Genomic DNA, 18,869 nt, shown 5'->3' with positions numbered 1-18,869 from the left:
TCGCAAGTCCAGGAAGTGACAAAACTGGTCAAAATATCAATCCCCTTAAGAAAATGTGCCTTCAAACGCTATCTGGCAGCAAGAACAACGGTGGCGTGTGGAGTACCTGGAAGCACCTGTCTGGCAGTAGTCCTCAGAATGCATCCCAGACGGAACTGGTCAAATCCAACCGCGAATTTACTGACACAGTTAACCAGTACACCACCTTTTCTACTTTTGAAGAACATAGCCATACTGCCAACACTATGTGTGATGCTATGAGCAAGCAGTTTATCGAACGGAAAGCTGGAAAAGCGGATGGTCCTGATCTTCCCTCATCCATATTGCTCAAACTTCGCTGACATTCATCTAACCAGTAGCTGACTTGTTCAGCCCGTATCTCGCTGCTTGGAAAACTGCTGATTGTTGGAGAATGCCAAAGGCTGCTCCACTACCTAGGATTGATTACCCAGGCCTAGAGAGGAGCAGTCGAGATGCTGGTTTCGAACAACGATCTGTCTGGCCAGTAAGTTCGTGCCTAACCACTAAGCTATCACGAGTCCTCAGTCGCTTATTTGATACGCTTGACGTTCCCTTGCCTGATTGTAAAAACAAGGCGGTTGGAATGGTTTTCCTGAACTGCACTAATGTTTTTTGACAGCGTCAGCAGAAGGGTGTTGTTGCAGCTTCCCTATCAAGTTGTTGGCGAGGTAGATCTGGTCCGGTTTCTTGGACTATTTCACTGAATGGACTCAGTTGACGAGTACGGGGACCAATTTTCACATCCCTTTCGATACATACGGATGCTTTTCAAAGGCTTGTTTTCCTCCTTTCCTCTCCCTCATTTCCATCCAGCTCAAATATATTGACGACGTAGTACTCGGCCGTACACGTAACACACTGGAAGGTAACGTGAATCCAAGATCAGACTCAATTTACCCAGGAGCTTTCGTTGCTCAACTTGGTGAAGTGTTAGAATGTACAATCCCTATCGGTTCAGGGAGAGCTATCCAGCGACATGCTTGACAATCTTCTTTTCGTCGCTGTTAATGAGGTTTGCCCAGAGTAAATTACTTGAGATTACAAATCTCAGTTAGTCTTCGTTTCAGAAGAGCTTTGTAAACAATCGGTAGTCTTATGTATACTCCCTTGTGTTGAGTTCATTTTCATCAAAGGTGGAAGATTAACATTTGAGACTTCCAATCTCAGACTACTGCAGTATCGCTTAACCTCATCTTGAAGTTTGTCATCCCACACTGGGGGGGGTCACTTCGGACTGCGTGAACAATAAGTCCACGCCACTGTCCGGTCCATGGAACATGCTTCTGCTTGCAGTAGCATATCAAGTGGTGTACTTGCCGACTTTGACGAAAAACGCAGGAACGCTTGTTACAAATTTTTCCTGAGGATCAGGTAAGATGTCAGACACGCTCGCCATTCTTTTCTGTCCGTCAGTCGGTTAAAACTCAAACCCACCTTGACTCGCACTGCGGCCTTCCATAATCCCGTGATCTCTCTCTAACTTTTTTTTCCAACAGACATTCTTAGGCTGTGGCTTTAGCTGGAGAATTTATATATTGCACCAGTATTGTCATATTCTTTTCGGACTCCACTGTATTTTTTTTGGTAAGTTTACCTCCGGGAAGAGAAGCATAATTGTTTTGACTAAGCTTGAATTGATGATGATCTACCGTTCTCGGGCGCTTCGGTTTAATGCTGAACAGAAATAGTAGGGGAACGTTCTTAAATATTACTTTCCTATTTAGGTTTTCTGCCAAACTTGACTATTGTTCTTCAGCAAACGAGTTTTGTTATCATTGAGAAGTCGACAGTACTGGACCACTCTTGGTGTTATGCATTTGACTTTTCCTTTCAGAGGAACAAGTTATAAATCCATTCTACGTACGGCGCACTGTAAACTAGGTTAGAATCTCACATCAGTGACGAAATCACTTGTTGTTCAATACGTGCAAAGATTGTCTCACCATTTTGGAAGCAGCAAGCGGTCCTTGCTTGGTCTAGGATGCATCTTTATGAGGAAGAGCTACGTTATTTCTCGTCAAAACAGTTCACATTGACACCCAACTTTTGTTTCTCTTTCAGACCGAAGACATGCGCTATCTCCTCGAATCTCGCGGATTGTACGGTCAGCACATTTGCACGGCCAGTTTGTCGCTCAGCTGGATCCCCATAGACTCTGACTTGGTCACACTAAACTTGCCCGTGCTGTTTGCGGACTATTATCTTCACGGGGACTACACGTGGCCGCAGTTTATGGGACTGGAACTGGGCGAACTGTTGGAGGTCGCCTGTGAAAGTGAACTGGCGCCGATGGGATGTAGGGTAGGTTTCTTTGGAAAAGTTCTAATGACTTGACTATCTGTTCGTTGATGTGCTTTAATGGAGTCCAACTGCAAACCCTCGAACGCACTAGGCGGTGACATTTGGTGCGATAAGTCCGTTGAGACAGTTCGGTTAGCCGATGGTCCCACATTTATTCGAGATTTTGTAACAATTTATCACCTTTGTAAACTGTTTACTATGATTTCTCGTTGTTGACTTCCACTTTGAAGGCGCAGGTTGCTTGCAGCATTAACAATGTGGCCTTAAAGCTGCTTGCGCTGTTTGTGGTTCGACAGGTTGGTCTCTCTCTTATCAAAACTCGGCATCTAGCCACATGGTTGAATAGAAACCAAATATGTCGCTGAAGAAATCCTCATGCAGTGCTGCTGTACCAGTCATCGGGATCCCGTTATCTTCTTTCAGGTTCATGCATTTGGCGAAGCGGCTGAAGCTGTGGTTTCTGGAGTGCGACTTTACTGCATCCGGTCGGGTTTAGTTCAGGGAGTTATGTCGAAAAAGTCTGAGAAGTCTCGGTCGTATAAGTCGACGGATCGACTCTCCGATTTGAGCAGTCAGTCATCTGCTTGTTCCTCTTCGATCGACGCGCCTCTTGCTTCATCCTCGCAACTCCGACCTCCACCTCTGGTGGTAATATTCAGTCGCAGTGAGTTGATTACGTTGATTACTACACACCCCTTGTCCACTTGCTGCTAATTCCTAGGAAAACTACCTTTTCAGTCCCGAGAGAACACACAATGATGATCAAGATCAGACTCAATTTACCCAGGAGCTTTCGTTGCTCAACTTGGTGAAGTGTTAGAATGTACAATCCCTATCGGTTCAGGGAGAGCTATCCAGCGACATGCTTGACAATCTTCTTTTCGTCGCTGTTAATGAGGTTTGCCCAGAGTAAATTACTTGAGATTACAAATCTCAGTTAGTCTTCGTTTCAGAAGAGCTTTGTAAACAATCGGTAGTCTTATGTATACTCCCTTGTGTTGAGTTCATTTTCATCAAAGGTGGAAGATTAACATTTGAGACTTCCAATCTCAGACTACTGCAGTATCGCTTAACCTCATCTTGAAGTTTGTCATCCCACACTGGGGGGGACACTTCGGACTGCGTGAACAATAAGTCCACGCCACTGTCCGGTCCATGGAACATGCTTCTGCTTGCAGTAGCATATCAAGTGGTGTACTTGCCGACTTTGATAAAAAACGCAGGGTCCTGAGGATCAGGTAAGATGTCAGACACGCTCGCCATTCTTTTCTGTCCGTCAGTCGGTTAAAACTCAAACCCACCTTGACTCGCACTGCGGCCTTCCATAATCCCGTGATCTCTCTCTAACTTTTTTTTCCAACAGACATTCTTAGGCTGTGGCTTTAGCTGGAGAATTTATATATTGCACCAGTATTGTCATATTCTTTTCGGACTCCACTGTATTTTTTTTGGTAAGTTTACCTCCGGGAAGAGAAGCATAATTGTTTTGACTAAGCTTGAATTGATGATGATCTACCGTTCTCGGGCGCTTCGGTTTAATGCTGAACAGAAATAGTAGGGGAACGTTCTTAAATATTACTTTCCTATTTAGGTTTTCTGCCAAACTTGACTATTGTTCTTCAGCAAACGAGTTTTGTTATCATTGAGAAGTCGACAGTACTGGACCACTCTTGGTGTTATGCATTTGACTTTTCCTTTCAGAGGAACAAGTTATAAATCCATTCTACGTACGGCGCACTGTAAACTAGGTTAGAATCTCACATCAGTGACGAAATCACTTGTTATTCAATACGTGCAAAGATTGTCTCACCATTTTGGAAACAGCAAACGGTCCTTGCTTAGTCTAGGATGCATCTTTATGAGGAAGAGCTACGTTATTTCTCGTCAAAACAGTTCACATTGACACCCAACTTTTGTTTCTCTTTCAGACCGAAGACATGCGCTATCTCCTCGAATCTCGCGGATTGTACGGTCAGCACATTTGCACGGCCAGTTTGTCGCTCAGCTGGATCCCCATAGACTCTGACTTGGTCACACTAAACTTGCCCGTGCTGTTTGCGGACTATTATCTTCACGGGGACTACACGTGGCCGCAGTTTATGGGACTGGAACTGGGCGAACTGTTGGAGGTCGCCTGTGAAAGTGAACTGGCGCCGATGGGATGTAGGGTAGGTTTCTTTGGAAAAGTTCTAATGACTTGACTATCTGTTCGTTGATGTGCTTTAATGGAGTCCAACTGCAAACCCTCGAACGCACTAGGCGGTGACATTTGGTGCGATAAGTCCGTTGAGACAGTTCGGTTAGCCGATGGTCCCACATTTATTCGAGATTTTGTAACAATTTATCACCTTTGTAAACTGTTTACTATGATTTCTCGTTGTTGACTTCCACTTTGAAGGCGCAGGTTGCTTGCAGCATTAACAATGTGGCCTTAAAGCTGCTTGCGCTGTTTGTGGTTCGACAGGTTGGTCTCTCTCTTATCAAAACTCGGCATCTAGCCACATGGTTGAATAGAAACCAAATATGTCGCTGAAGAAATCCTCATGCAGTGCTGCTGTACCAGTCATCGGGATCCCGTTATCTTCTTTCAGGTTCATGCATTTGGCGAAGCGGCTGAAGCTGTGGTTTCTGGAGTGCGACTTTACTGCATCCGGTCGGGTTTAGTTCAGGGAGTTATGTCGAAAAAGTCTGAGAAGTCTCGGTCGTATAAGTCGACGGATCGACTCTCCGATTTGAGCAGTCAGTCATCTGCTTGTTCCTCTTCGATCGACGCGCCTCTTGCTTCATCCTCGCAACTCCGACCTCCACCTCTGGTGGTAATATTCAGTCGCAGTGAGTTGATTACGTTGATTACTACACACCCCTTGTCCACTTGCTGCTAATTCCTAGGAAAACTACCTTTTCAGTCCCGAGAGAACACACAATGATGATGGCTAGTGCACCAAACTTCGCTGAATAAGAGTCGTCTGCGAACAACCTTCATTTTCTGATGTAGCCATCTGGATGGATCCTTATGTTTTTATCGAGATATGCAGCCTGTCTTTAAGACTTTTTAGCAGTGCATTTGTTTACGGTTGGTTAATAGCCAGATGGACTAGGATCACAGTCGAACTCCTCGGATCGAAAGGGATCTCCCCACAGGGGCGGACGTTGTTTCACAACCGGGCAGTTGCTTGTGCAATATTTACGTGTTACTATGGTGCCAGCATCGTCTTTAGCTTGGGACATGGAATACCGTAGGTGACGAAGTTGAGACAACTTTACGTGGCAGTTGCAACTCAGGATTTGATGGGGATGGTCGCCTTGAAAGAGGGTGGTTACATTCCTGCCAATCAATCAGTAACTAAATGCTCATTTCTCAGGAGAGGGATATACCGATCAATACGGTGGATGATGCAATGACCACCTCTCGGGAAGGATGTACTGGTGAAAAGGAACAAGATGGACCGTTATTTAAATAGTTCCAGTTGGTTCAGCCTTAATGAAACTGAAACCGAAGACACACATATGAATCCAAAATGCCTACCAGGACGTATTCAGTTTGAATCTCCAATCTCAGCACCGCTTTTTTTCCTGCACACTAATCAACGCGCAGCCAAACTGGTGACACCTGGCCCTATTTGCCTCTGCATACCAATTTGGTTTTGACGTGAGACACATGGAACTCGGTTGGATCTCTCGTTTACAGTGTTTCTGATCAACTGATTGTGTTGCACCACGAAAGACTCAGCTGGGTCCCAGATATCCCCCGTCAAAACTAAATTGGTACGCAGTGGAATGCATTGGTCGAATTTCGTCCAATTTGGGTTCAAGTAGAACATAAGGCTGATGGAAACTCGGAGACTGTGCCTAACTGACGACCCCTAAGAAGGGTGAAACCGGTCTGTCGAAGAGTTTTCAGCAACCTTTGAGTGTTTGAAACACTCAAACTCACAGCTCAAAAATCCACTTAAAGTACACCCTAGTGATACAAGTTAGCCTCAGTGTTTGAGATTACTTGAGTGAGATGTTGACTTTGAATTTGTTAGCACTCCCCAGAGTGTCGCATGTACATACCGGTTTCTCATTACCCAGATTTGGACTATGTTACTCCGATGCTGGTTCCGATGACGTTCGAAGCACTTATTCACGAAATTATCGGGATAGATTTGGGTGAGTCCTCGCTTGTCCTCCGTTGTTTCTAACCATACGACGTGACTTTTGACAGTACGGGTAAATTTTCATGGAATTCAGATTCTTTTTCTGTTTCCCTTGATGGCCGTCCAGCTTCGGTTTCGTCACATTGCGGTCCGAAGAAGGCTACTTATCGACTACCTAGGCTGTAGAATGACAGGACTTAATGTGGGGATAGCAGAGCAACCCTCCCCAAATATTGAGTTTTTTGTCGTGGAACTCTCGGTGCATAGCTGCCACACACCCCCTGAAGGAGGCATCATGCCCGAGATAGTGTCAGATTTTTCAGGAACATTTTTGTCAGAGTTTTGTCAGGAACAACGGAAATTCCAGGGGTGGGCTGGAGCCACAGATCGACCGTTCATTAGCTCACGAGTTAACTCGAGCTATACTTGTACTCAATTTAGAAAAAGGTTTCGTCTTTTGACTCCATTGATTTTCCGCATTCTCCTATAACAACAAACAACTACTATACTCCCTGCATCTGACGTCTCTCTCTCTCTCTGGAACAACTCCATTGTCAATATGGTCACACGGAGGCGCATGGAAGACCGGTACTTCTGCTTCCGGTCTCGCTGAATTACGGTGTTTTTTCTCCAATGCGGCTGAATTTGATTCAGAGGAGAAATGTTATAGTTGACCTGTCACCAGTTGATAGCTTGAATTAAAAACCGAGTTGATCACAGTCTGCATACCAATTTGGTTTTGACGTGAGACACATGGAACTCGGTTGGATCTCTCGTTTACAGTGTTTCTGATCAACTGATTGTGTTGCACCACGAAAGACTCAGCTGGGTCCCAGATATCCCCCGTCAAAACTAAATTGGTACGCAGTGGAATGCATTGGTCGAATTTCGTCCAATTTGGGTTCAAGTAGAACATAAGGCTGATGGAAACTTGGAGACTGTGCCTAACTGACGACCCCTAAGAAGGGTGAAACCGGTCTGTCGAAGAGTTTTCAGCAACCTTTGAGTGTTTGAAACACTCAAACTCACAGCTCAAAAATCCACTTAAAGTACACCCTAGTGATACAAGTTAGCCTCAGTGTTTGAGATTACTTGAGTGAGATGTTGACTTTGAATTTGTTAGCACTCCCCAGAGTGTCGCATGTACATACCGGTTTCTCATTACCCAGATTTGGACTATGTTACTCCGATGCTGGTTCCGATGACGTTCGAAGCACTTATTCACGAAATTATCGGGATAGATTTGGGTGAGTCCTCGCTTGTCCTCCGTTGTTTCTAACCATACGACGTGACTTTTGACAGTACGGGTAAATTTTCATGGAATTCAGATTCTTTTTCTGTTTCCCTTGATGGCCGTCCAGCTTCGGTTTCGTCACATTGCGGTCCGAAGAAGGCTACTTATCGACTACCTAGGCTGTAGAATGACAGGACTTAATGTGGGGATAGCAGAGCAACCCTCCCCAAATATTGAGTTTTTTGTCGTGGAACTCTCGGTGCATAGCTGCCACACACCCCCTGAAGGAGGCATCATGCCCGAGATAGTGTCAGATTTTTCAGGAACATTTTTGTCAGAGTTTTGTCAGGAACAACGGAAATTCCAGGGGTGGGCTGGAGCCACAGATCGACCGTTCATTAGCTCACGAGTTAACTCGAGCTATACTTGTACTCAATTTAGAAAAAGGTTTCGTCTTTTGACTCCATTGATTTTCCGCATTCTCCTATAACAACAAACAACTACTATACTCCCTGCATCTGACGTCTCTCTCTCTCTCTCTGGAACAACTCCATTGTCAATATGGTCACACGGAGGCGCATGGAAGACCGGTACTTCTGCTTCCGGTCTCGCTGAATTACGGTGTTTTTTCTCCAATACGGTCGACTTTGATTCAGAGGAGAAATGTTATAGTTGACCTGTCACCAGTTGATAGCTTGAATTGAAAACCGAGTTGATCACAGACTAACGATGGTCTGTAAACTGGTTTATTAAAGGGAACCTCAAAAAGGGAAGAGTCTTTGGAGAGTCCACAACAACGCTAGTCCGTCAAGATCTACTGTGAAACTTCCCGCCAGAGACCAAACACATGTTCTCTCGTTGATCGTTGCTTTGTATCAAACACTCAACATCACCTTTCGTCCTAATAAGCACATTGTTCAAGCCCTTTGGTGTAGAGTTTTCCTCAAGAAGTGTTTAACTTCAATCGCAGCTCCTCCGTACATTACTAGTATCGTCTTTTGCTTTTGTTCAGGTATGGTGGAACTGTCAGATTCCGCATGCTCTGACAAATCCATGAGGAAACAATTACTCAACGGGGAGATGTTGCAATACTACAAGGTGAGTGGATTTACTTTCATCAGAACAAAGCATGCTGGTTCTGCCTTCAATCCGTGACAAATCTATTCGTTCCAAATGGTTTGTTTGTTTTGCATTTCTGTCTTCTAATTTATAATACTGGTTTCCGTACTGCTAGCCGGTTACTCAGACGCCTTCCACTTGGTCAACCGGTTCATAGGTTGGGTGTATTTTTCGATTAAATTGGTTCGTTCGTTAGACTCCCGCTTTCTTGCTCCTGTAAGTTTTTCATCCGGTTTATTGATTTTTTTTGAAATTTGAAGTTCTGGAATTCCCTTTTCCCTAATGGTTGATAAATTGGGTCACTTCCAGTAGGTTTATTGTTGGCATCTTCGGCGGAGTTTCATGCGTCTACAAACTCGCGTCTCTTCTTTTTTGTCACTCGAGCCAGCCTGTGAACTTGAGTTCAAAGAAGAAACTAAGAAACCAGATTAGCCAATCATAAGAGAAGCGAAGGTTCGACTTTACGGGACATAAATCTAATTGAAAGATGCACTCAACCAATAAATCAGGAGACCAAATTAAGAACATCAGACTGGCCGGTCCAACACAAGGAAACCAGCCACGTTTAAGCAGGCAACTGGACAGGACAGCCGAACCTAAAAAAACCAGACCACAATGTACTGCGAATTGAAGATGCACCTAGCAAAACAAGGAATACCATAAAAACAGGTGCCGGGACAAGAAATCAAATCGAATGAATCCAGAGCATGACGTAGCACAAATAGGCCAATGAACTCCATCTGTCACCTAACCAATCGCGTCAAGCGGTAACGTGTGCTTTTCAGAAAAGCAAACAGGTAAGGAGGAAGTACCGAGACGTTTCCAAGCTAACTGCGAAGCTCCGCATACAGATTTCAGCTGTCACACCCTTTCGGTGCCTAATTGCCATGCCACCCGAACGAAGCACGAGGGCTGGGATACTGCCAGATTGCCCAAGCCTAGACTGGGGAACTCGAGAGGCAGAGGTTGGGTTCGAAACACGGACCTTCCGTTCAGTAAATTCACGCTCTAACCATTTGCACCATCTCCCCCATTTCGTATACAATCATTTGTCCTATTCAAGAGGTCGCTTAAATGCTGTTCCAATTTTTTCATTCGTTGTGTTCTCCGAAAAATCTTCCACACAGGTCTTGTGCGCTATGCTCACGATAACTTACGCATACAAAACCTTTCTGATCTCCTCACTTGCCTGTTAGCATCATCCACGCCTTAGAGCCTTTGTCATACGTAGTTCTGTCCTTCTCGTCCCTTGTCCAATCGTTTCTTTTCTTGCACACCTCAGATCTCCATGCCTTTGTGCCGCGACCACTGTTTTTTTCCTTCGGTGTCCGCGCCCCCGAGCACTGTTTCCTTGGCAGATAATTTTTGTACTCTTCAAAGACGAGGATTCAACGTCCATCATCAGCACGTTGTTTCGTTGTAACCTGTGACTTCCATTTTTGCTCACACCCCCTTGATTATGGAGTGTGCTGGGGCAACCGCTGTAATGAGCAGCACATTGAAACCAAACGGGGTGGTTGGCCCTGTCTGGAGTTGCTGAACTCTTAGCTCACCCAGACAGACGTCCAGGCTACCCGGTCGGCACCACGAGGAGGTGGTTCAGCTCGCCGACTACTACTACTACTAATACTACCAACAAATATAGTAACTTTCATTGTCAGCTTATTCTGAGGTCACTGTTTACCGTAAGGCGTCAGCAAGTCGCTCTAGCCAAGTGAACTCGCAGCCTTAACTTTCAGCCACGCGTGACTGAACACCACCGTGGTTAGCTTGCCTTTCCACAGGATGCAACGCCACTCAATCAGGCAGTCCACGCCATGTGTCCAGATATTCATCACCTCATAGATGGAAGAAACCTCTAGCTGCGTTAGCCAGTACGCTGGCACTATAACAACACTCTTTGGACTTCATTCCACATCCCACCCAAACTTTTCAATGACATGCCGAATAGCGCGTGCCAGAAGTCATGGGAATTACGTCTTAAGTTACGCTGACTGCATTATTGTTTATGATGGCATATTTACCGAAGTGAAAACTCTTGTAGAATTTCCACATCCTGAAGATCGGTATGAAAGCTGTAACAGAACTTTCTGACATCTCGGTGGACTTAATCCGCAGACTTCAATTGTGGAGAGAAACCAATGAGAACTGATAGCAGTATACCGTTTCTTATCCCTAGGACACATCTAGTGAGGATCAAATCAAATTTTGAAATATCCTCAAATTGGCAACAAACTGTAAGTAGCTCAGAGGTAAGATTTATTCCCACGATGAGTGAAACTTTCTTGGGAGAAGTCGTTGCCCGGGGAGTCAGTCAGTACATGGCCACTTGATATAAATTTGGCATTTCAGAAATGAGTGACGCTGTATCCTGTTTCATGCGAGTTAACCATACTGCTGGTCAGCCGCTTGTGGCCTCCGGCTACCAGCCGGGAGGTTGCGAGTTCGAATCTCTCGCGGGCTTGGTGAGAAGGTTCCCAATAAAGAATGAACAGTTGTGCAGTGCTTCTCCGACTTCCAGCATAGGCCTAACTGACCTACTGAAGCTATTACCTGTTAAGTAAAAAATCAAGTCCTCCTGACTGCTTGAAACTGAGTGGTTTTGGTTTTTCTCGTGATTGACGCTTCCGATATTCTAATGAGTTGGGTGGAAAGCCGTTTCTTGTTTTTTGATGGAGTGTGTTGGCAACGGTCACACCCAAGCCTAGTGAGTTATCGGGCTGGTCAGTCAGACGGTAGGATTGACAGCGTTGAGGGATTGGGTAGAAGAAACAGCTTGCGAATACAGTGGCCAGGATGATAGAGGATCGAAAGCCTCATGTAGTCAGTAAAAAATTACTCCTCTTCATCAGGTCAACGTCAACGACCCCGTTGATTTGGCTGCCGGTGACATCACCCCCCCTCATTTCTGCGGAATCGAGCTCTTTTCTTCACACCGTTCACCCCTGATAGGGTAAGCAGAGTCAGTGGTAGGCCTGTCTGTGCGTCGTCCAAATCGGAGCCATTGTCTACATTTGAACTTTCCCCCCTCACTTGACCACTACCTCACTGATGTAAACAATCACACCTCTAAGGTTTTTCTCATGGATCCTACTTCCCCAGTGTAATTTACTAGATTTTGAAGATTAAGTGAAGCCTTTTGAAGGGCCCTGAATAAAAATGAAGGGTCTCATTTTATTGTCAAATTCTCCATCCGAAACAGATGTCTGGTAGAGCAGATAAGCCCTGTTGAGCTTACTAATGAGTTGGCGTTCTAGGTAATGGGTTGTTGCTGATTGCATCACCAATTCCTCACTGAGCAATCCTTATGTTACGCGGATCGTCGGGTCAAGACCTCTCCGTTGAAGACGGTAGCACAAATTTCGAGCATATTACTTACATCCTATATGAGATTTCGAAGTTTCGTTCCGAGTCGCTCAAGTTGGTTGAACGTTCTGCTCCTGAGGCTACTTTCGAGCAGATGCTTCAGGAGATTGGTGTACAATTTAGGACTCAGTAGAATGAATGGATGTGATTGCAGTTAGGTATCACTTCAGCCCATGCTTCTTTCTTCAGAAAATACGTTTTTTCTAGGCCTACTCCACATCTAGACCAAAAGACTCCCTTGTCTAACATTTCTGGAAGATCCTGGTTGCATTGGAATTCATCCAAATGATTATTACAGGACTTAGAGACCACATAAGGTTGAATCTGGCAGGCACACTGGAACAGCGCTGACTTACTCCGAATCTACGTCATTGCTTGGTTCCAAGCTCACGTGATTTCATGAGTTGTCTTCCCATATGTAGAGCGCAATTTCGTGCAATCAATCTGTGGAAAAGGACTTTTGATTGAACCCAGAAGTGGATTTGACAGAGGTGGAATTTCACGTATGCCTTCTGAGTCCCATATCCCCATGTCCTTGGAATTTTTTTGTTAACTCCGGACACCCATCCGGATCTAATCATTGTCTCTATTCATTTTCTTCCTCCCTTCAATTTTCCTCCCTGTATCATCACAGGCGGTCCGTGATATACACATCTCCTGTGTATTTAAAAAGCTGGAGGAATGGGGTACCAAACTGCAAGATACACGCAGTGGACTGGAGTTTGAAATGGCCACACGCCTACCTACAAACAACTTCGATTGTAACGCCAGTCCGACCAGTTCCATCACAAGCCACACGAGCAACACCAGTCTGTCTGACTTGAAGTACTTTGGTGCCCAGGTGGCCCCACTCATGGCCAAGCGGAGGGAGTTGTCCTTTCTCCTCATTGTGCTGGAACAAATTATGGACCGATTGACACGTCGTGAACGAGTTGAAGATGTTCGTGCCGCCCAGACGCTTCTTCTTCGCTCCGGCAGTGGTGGGACTTTGGCAATGACCAGTGGAAAGGTACCGTCGGAAAGCAATGGTGGAGTGTCGCCTTCGGGAGATACAAAATCTGCAACTCCAGCAGCAGGTGGGACGTGTGGGACATTGGCAGATGAAACCACATCGATGCCTATACGCCTGGCGGTCGAGTGGCTTAGTACCTAGTGAGCTTATATAGACCCGTTATTCCAAAACTGTCATTCCTCAAAATCGACCCCATAGAGAACGTTTGCCATTATTGGCTAAAGTCATGCACTCTAGGGTGAACCTCTGCATCTCAGGTCTAGCTGAGAGGTAATTGACGGTTGACGCATTTTCACATAAATGTCCATCTGCATCATAAAGGTGATGAATACAAGAGTTCTTCCAGCGTTGCTTGCCTCCTCAAGTGGATTTACCTATATTTTAGTTTTAGTACTGCTTGCCTTACCTATAAGGATACACGTAAACGGCAGATGGTTAGCTGGCGTCATTTAGTTTTCACCGTAGTAAATAGAGCCCACATTCTTCATCTAATTAAGATCCAGGCGCTCTCGATTTTTGGTTCTTGCATAACTTAGTAAGTTATTTATTACCACCGCTTCTCCGATTCGCAATCTCGTGAAAAGGCTTGCGTTTTTTTCAATGTTTCTCGATAGCGTTTATTGCTTGAACTGATCCTTACATACAAAAATGAAGAACGAATCCATTCCTGGAGTCGTTTGAATTTGGGGTCAGCTCTTTACACACACTGGCCGTAGTGGGAGGATAGCCATCCTAACTCAGTATCAGATTGTTAAGAAATGCCCGTTACCATACTGGTCATCTTTTGATGAGGACAAACCTTGGGCTAACTCTTTCTCTTCTGGTCTGGCCTGAACTCTACACGTACCAAAAGTTCTCCACTTTAACTGGATGCAAACTTGGGAAGTGCACTCTCTTGGCCTATCGGTTCGTCGTCTTCTTTGATTGTATCTTTTCAACTTAGTGATCAAAATCATCTGTTGGTACTTTGTTTTCTTCATCTTGATGAACGAACATGGCCGCACAACAGTGAAGCTACTGACCCAAACCCATCCCTAACTCTTCGGTTGCCCTTGACAGTATTCCATGCTTCCTTCCACTTTCAAGCCTGTTACGAGCCAAAAAGGAACGTTGGCTATCTCCTCTCTAATCGGTTTTGCTGTCGAGGATGGTCATAATCGCATTAGCCCTGGACTCTCAAAATCATGTCTTGCGGTGAGGTTTCAGTAACAGAAACATAACACAGTTCCCCTTCAAATGACTACCATCCAGAGACGATCGCTCCAGTTAGGTACTAATTTATGGATTATGGTGTATGCAACATGCCTTTACATCTTTTGGAAAGAGAATGTACGACAACACAGCAAGTCACGGAGGTAATGACTGTCTTTAGACCCCAAAATTTTCAGAATTCAGGGATGTATTTTTGGTGGGTCGTTATGGAGATACCGAATCCGAGATCGTTAGACATTGTACAAAGACGGGAGATTTTTGCTTAACGAAGGCACGGGAATCACGTGTTCAGGAAACCGCGCGTGTAACTTTGTGTTCCACTATTATTATTTACAATCCATGACACACACGACACCTACGGCGCCTACGTAACGTCAGTTTGTTTCTCAAGGGAAGAGTTGACACTGCGGTGGTGCGATCTATACTGTTTTGTGGATCAATGACGTGGCTCCTACCCAAATAGGACATGCGGAATATATCAATGTTTTACCACTGATGTCTCCGAAGCATCGGTCAGGTCTGGTGGGAATATCGGATTAGCAATGCTGAGGTACGCCGGATGATCTTAGGAAGAATGAACTCTCCCTCAACAGACGAACTGCTCGTGCTTCCTAGGTTGTGCTTGTTAGGACATGTATTCCGTATGCCAGAACACCGCCTGCCTCGTGGAGCTAGTTTCGCCCAGCCCGATGCTGAGTGGAAACGACTGAGAGGTAAACAGTGGACGACTGGCAACGAAGTACGAAAACACTAACCAGTGAACTTAATCGGGTGAGCAACTGCTGCCTCCCTGGATGGGAACCCCGGGACTCACGTGGCTAATTATATTGGCAAGAATGGCTCAATCGCGCAGTCAGTGTCAACACTTTTGCTTTGAACGTAGTTACTTTGCACTGTAGCTGTTTTCAGTTAACTTTTGAGTGGCCTCGTGAACCATGCCGTGGTAGTATGTAGACGTATCTGATTTCCACACAGCCACGGAGATCGCTTGCTCGACGGACTCCGCCTGAGCGCTCTGGCCTCAGTCACACATGATGGTCTTGGAGAGGAGGTTTACAGTCTTGTACACCGCGCAGTTCTTCATGCAGCCGGACAAGCCGCCTTTCCTATGCTTTTTGCCCTGCGTTGTCTGCGGGTATTGGCGCCTGCCAAATCTGAAGAGATCTCTGAGGTGACAAATCTATCTAACCGAAACCTTTCAACTGCTGTGGCCCGCCTTGGAATCTCATCGCGTCGGAAATCTCAATACAGGTGGGTTGTTGTTGGTGATGCTGTTTGTTTTCAACTCCATTGTTGTTTACACAAACTCAGAACGAACATTTATGTCGACTGATCCATGATTTGGCAGTGTCCACTCGATGTTTGCCATCGTGGTCAATGAGCGGTCGGAACCGAACAAAACGTTGGTTATCTGTCTTGGGTGGTGTTAGCCAATAACCATGGTTCCAGTCTAGGTGGATTACGTCACGCGACAATATGCTTAAAAGCTCACTTATTCACTCAGCTGAAGCAAACTTGTGAGCCAGGCCGGCATGGGTCTGAACACATCTTAGCGAGGATAGCGAGCAAGCAACTAACCTATCTTTCGCAAAGAAGTCCCTATTCTCACTTGAGCTAATTCAGAGAAATCAGAAGTGACTATAACCCATCTGTGTGTCCATTGTCGTCAAAGCAATTTTGTTGCTACCGGCTCAAAGTCTATAGAGTAGAGGAATCAGAAACCGTATGGGGATATGCCTCTCATTTTAGCTTCCTCATCATAAATTTCACTTGGTGAATAGCGAAATGGTCGGTCGAGTTAGATCCTTTCACCACATTAACAAGTACACGACCTCGTAGTTCCCATCAAAGGATCTGTTGAGGATTGCCTTCAGCGCATCGCTGGTGAGGCTGCTCTTACGTTAGTTGCTGGAGTTTGTCGATAAACCGACGACTCGGTTGTTAATGAAAGATATCTTTCCCTGATTAGTTGTCTGGTCGTGTTAAATGTTTCCTCCACTCTACTCTTCAGTCGTCTTCATCACCTTCTACGACTCAGTCATTCCGGCCAGGCGAATCGAAATGTGGAGCAGGCCCCAGTTTCTCCCTCCTACGTTTACGCCGGTCAGCATTGTCCAGTTGTGGTTCGACTGGTCGAGTCTATATGGGCTACTTCTGTGCTTCAGTCGCCACTCGCTTCATCCAAACGTTCCGGCGATCAACAACAGCAACATTCGGGCAAGGCGACCGCGTCCAACACAGATATGGAATTAATAGGGAAAAATAATCTCGTTTCTGCTCTGAAGCTGATGGGCATGTCAAACGAAGGTTTGTTGATCAGTTGGAGTTTTTCTCATTTTACCATACATTGGATTACCTGACTTCTGATTGAAATATTCTCGCTAAGGATAATCCACATTCCTAGATCATCCGTCCCTTTTCTAAAGCTGCTTTGAGAATACCGCTCTGGGCGGTGGATTTGTGGGCTTCGCACTTTGTTGTACATTCGGCAGTCTAAGACTAACGACCGAAGGGTCACGTGAGCAAGTTCTCCACCCGCCGGTTTCACTAAAACTGAAAAGCCTTGCGCACATAAGCTTTTCGGCTTCCGAGCACATCTTTTTTCTGGTCTTTCAGGTGTCATGTTGCAGGGCCACATGACATTAATTGCACTGAGTTTCGCGAAATGACGCATCGTTATGCCATAACCATACGACTGCAAGTAAACTGAGACTGAATTTGGCCAATGGACTCCGCAACCATATATTCCATTGTTAAGAGTGCGAAAGTTTCTCATTTTCATAAAATCTGGGGAGCTCAGGCTCCATTCTTATCAATTCCCCGTCAGTACCTAACGTGAGAAATGCTTTTGTGGACTATTTTAGAACGTCCTCCCACTGAGAAAAGTGACTTCATGTTAGTGGAAATATTGTAGCGAAAATGAAATCGAAATGTGCCCAATATAACCTCGTCCTCGAATGAATAAAATATGTTGTAGGCTCGACAGTCGGAAGGTCCGAACAACATCGATATCCATGACAAGGGCAAATATTCTATGATCTCTTATTCTCCTCTCATCATAGTACGGGGGACTAACACTGCTAACTACTTCTTTCCGTTTGTTCACCCTCGACCATACACAAAGGGATTTTGGTACTTCGGAAGTTACTTCATTATCCGAAGTCAATCGATCGTCACAACCAGGACAGTTACTGGGTCGTCGTTCGATTAGTTGGACACACCAATCACGTCGCCCAAATGTTTAGACTTGAAAATCCAGATGAGTCCAACGTGCGTTGGTGGAGTAGTGGTTACACGCTCGCCTCGCATGTCAGATGTCCGGAGTTCAAATCCCGGCACGGCCATTGGATATTCACTGTTGATGAGCTCTACTAAGAGCGAAACTCGAGTCCACTGCTTCCCTTTGGTGTGGATTCACCGGAATAATTACGCTAGAACAGGAGGACGACCGTTCACACGAGAGTGGTGTGACTACGAGCAAACTTACCTATCCCGCAAAAAACCCCGAAATTGCAAGTTACCCGAAAAAGTGTTTCGCGGTAGCCAGGTGTACTTTAGTGTGACGGATGAGGTCAATGCACGAATCTGCATGGCTCGAATCGCGTTTGCTTACTTGAGACACCCATGACGTGAAAGCGGTGTACCCCTGAAGTGTGTGTATCAGGCTAAGGTGTAGGCTGTTCTGTTTACTGCCTGTTCGATCAGTGGAACTGAAACATCTTCAGGTGTTCGATAACCGTTGTCTCAGAACCACAGCTCGTATGGGCTGATGTCGGAGAATCCGTAACGAGGCAATTAAAAGGCGAGTGTTCGGTTGTGCAACGGGTTCTTCCATTGAATAATGTGTCCAGCACCAGAAGCTGCGTTGTTTGGTATNGGAGCCAACCCTTGACATGGCAGAGGGGTACGAAAGAGAGTACAAAAAATCTGGGTGCCTTTGGTTCGACTTGCTTTCCAGGATGGGAACCGCGTGATCCCCGCTGCGTCTGATTGGAGGCACTAAGATATGACCACTACTCGGTGTCGGTGGCGTTCTTGTTGTCAGTTTCTATCCAGATTGTCTGAGTGAGTATCTGGAGGTGTAGGCACCTCTGAGTGATTGTGGTACGCCACCACTAAATCCCTTCTCCGTTCACTTTTATTCTTACCTTCAACATAAAACTTTCAAATAAATCATGGTCGTTCGACAGCGAAGCGTCATTGTTGAACACTGATGTTGTGTCGTTGATGATGATGAAGTCCTACTCTTTTAGAAGGCATTTGTATCTCAAACAAATCTACTCGAGTTTTTCCTACACAGTAGTAAGGTCCCGTGTGTGATACGCTGTATGGACTTCCCCCCTCTTATTTCAGCCTCAGCCAACTTGGGGATGATGAGCTTCGCTGACCCTTTGCTAGCTGTTGCAGGTTACCAAAGTGAGATACTCAAAAGTGCGCGGCGGCCCCTCGCTCCGTTGGCGCAGCC

General features: G+C 45.5%; 2 protein-coding genes across 2 annotated transcripts in view; both read left to right on the top strand.

Annotated features, from left to right (window-relative positions):
- Positions 1-53: 53 nt before the first annotated feature.
- On the top strand, positions 54-341 carry T265_10227 (hypothetical protein; the record flags this gene model as incomplete). Its single annotated transcript, XM_009176536.1, has 1 exon — positions 54-341. One exon carries the CDS (start codon positions 54-56, stop codon positions 339-341), a length of 288 nt encoding a protein of 95 aa, XP_009174800.1.
- Positions 342-2,091: 1,750 nt separating this feature from the next.
- Positions 2,092-18,869, top strand: part of T265_10226 (hypothetical protein) — a gene marked incomplete at both ends in the record, with an annotated part of 30,235 nt that continues 13,457 nt past the window's right edge. The window contains 10 exons of the mRNA XM_009176535.1: positions 2,092-2,322; positions 2,746-2,970; positions 4,251-4,490; positions 4,914-5,154; positions 6,361-6,474; positions 7,595-7,708; positions 8,708-8,793; positions 12,815-13,332; positions 15,380-15,655; positions 16,416-16,711. Coding sequence (XP_009174799.1) covers positions 2,092-2,322; positions 2,746-2,970; positions 4,251-4,490; positions 4,914-5,154; positions 6,361-6,474; positions 7,595-7,708; positions 8,708-8,793; positions 12,815-13,332; positions 15,380-15,655; positions 16,416-16,711 — 2,341 coding nt within the window. The remainder of the gene's footprint in view (positions 2,323-2,745; positions 2,971-4,250; positions 4,491-4,913; positions 5,155-6,360; positions 6,475-7,594; positions 7,709-8,707; positions 8,794-12,814; positions 13,333-15,379; positions 15,656-16,415; positions 16,712-18,869) is intronic.

This window comes from Opisthorchis viverrini, assembly GCF_000715545.1.
Source record: "Opisthorchis viverrini unplaced genomic scaffold opera_v5_346, whole genome shotgun sequence".
Taxonomy (NCBI): domain Eukaryota; kingdom Metazoa; phylum Platyhelminthes; class Trematoda; order Opisthorchiida; family Opisthorchiidae; genus Opisthorchis; species Opisthorchis viverrini.
This window is presented reverse-complemented; position numbering and strand designations above follow the sequence as displayed.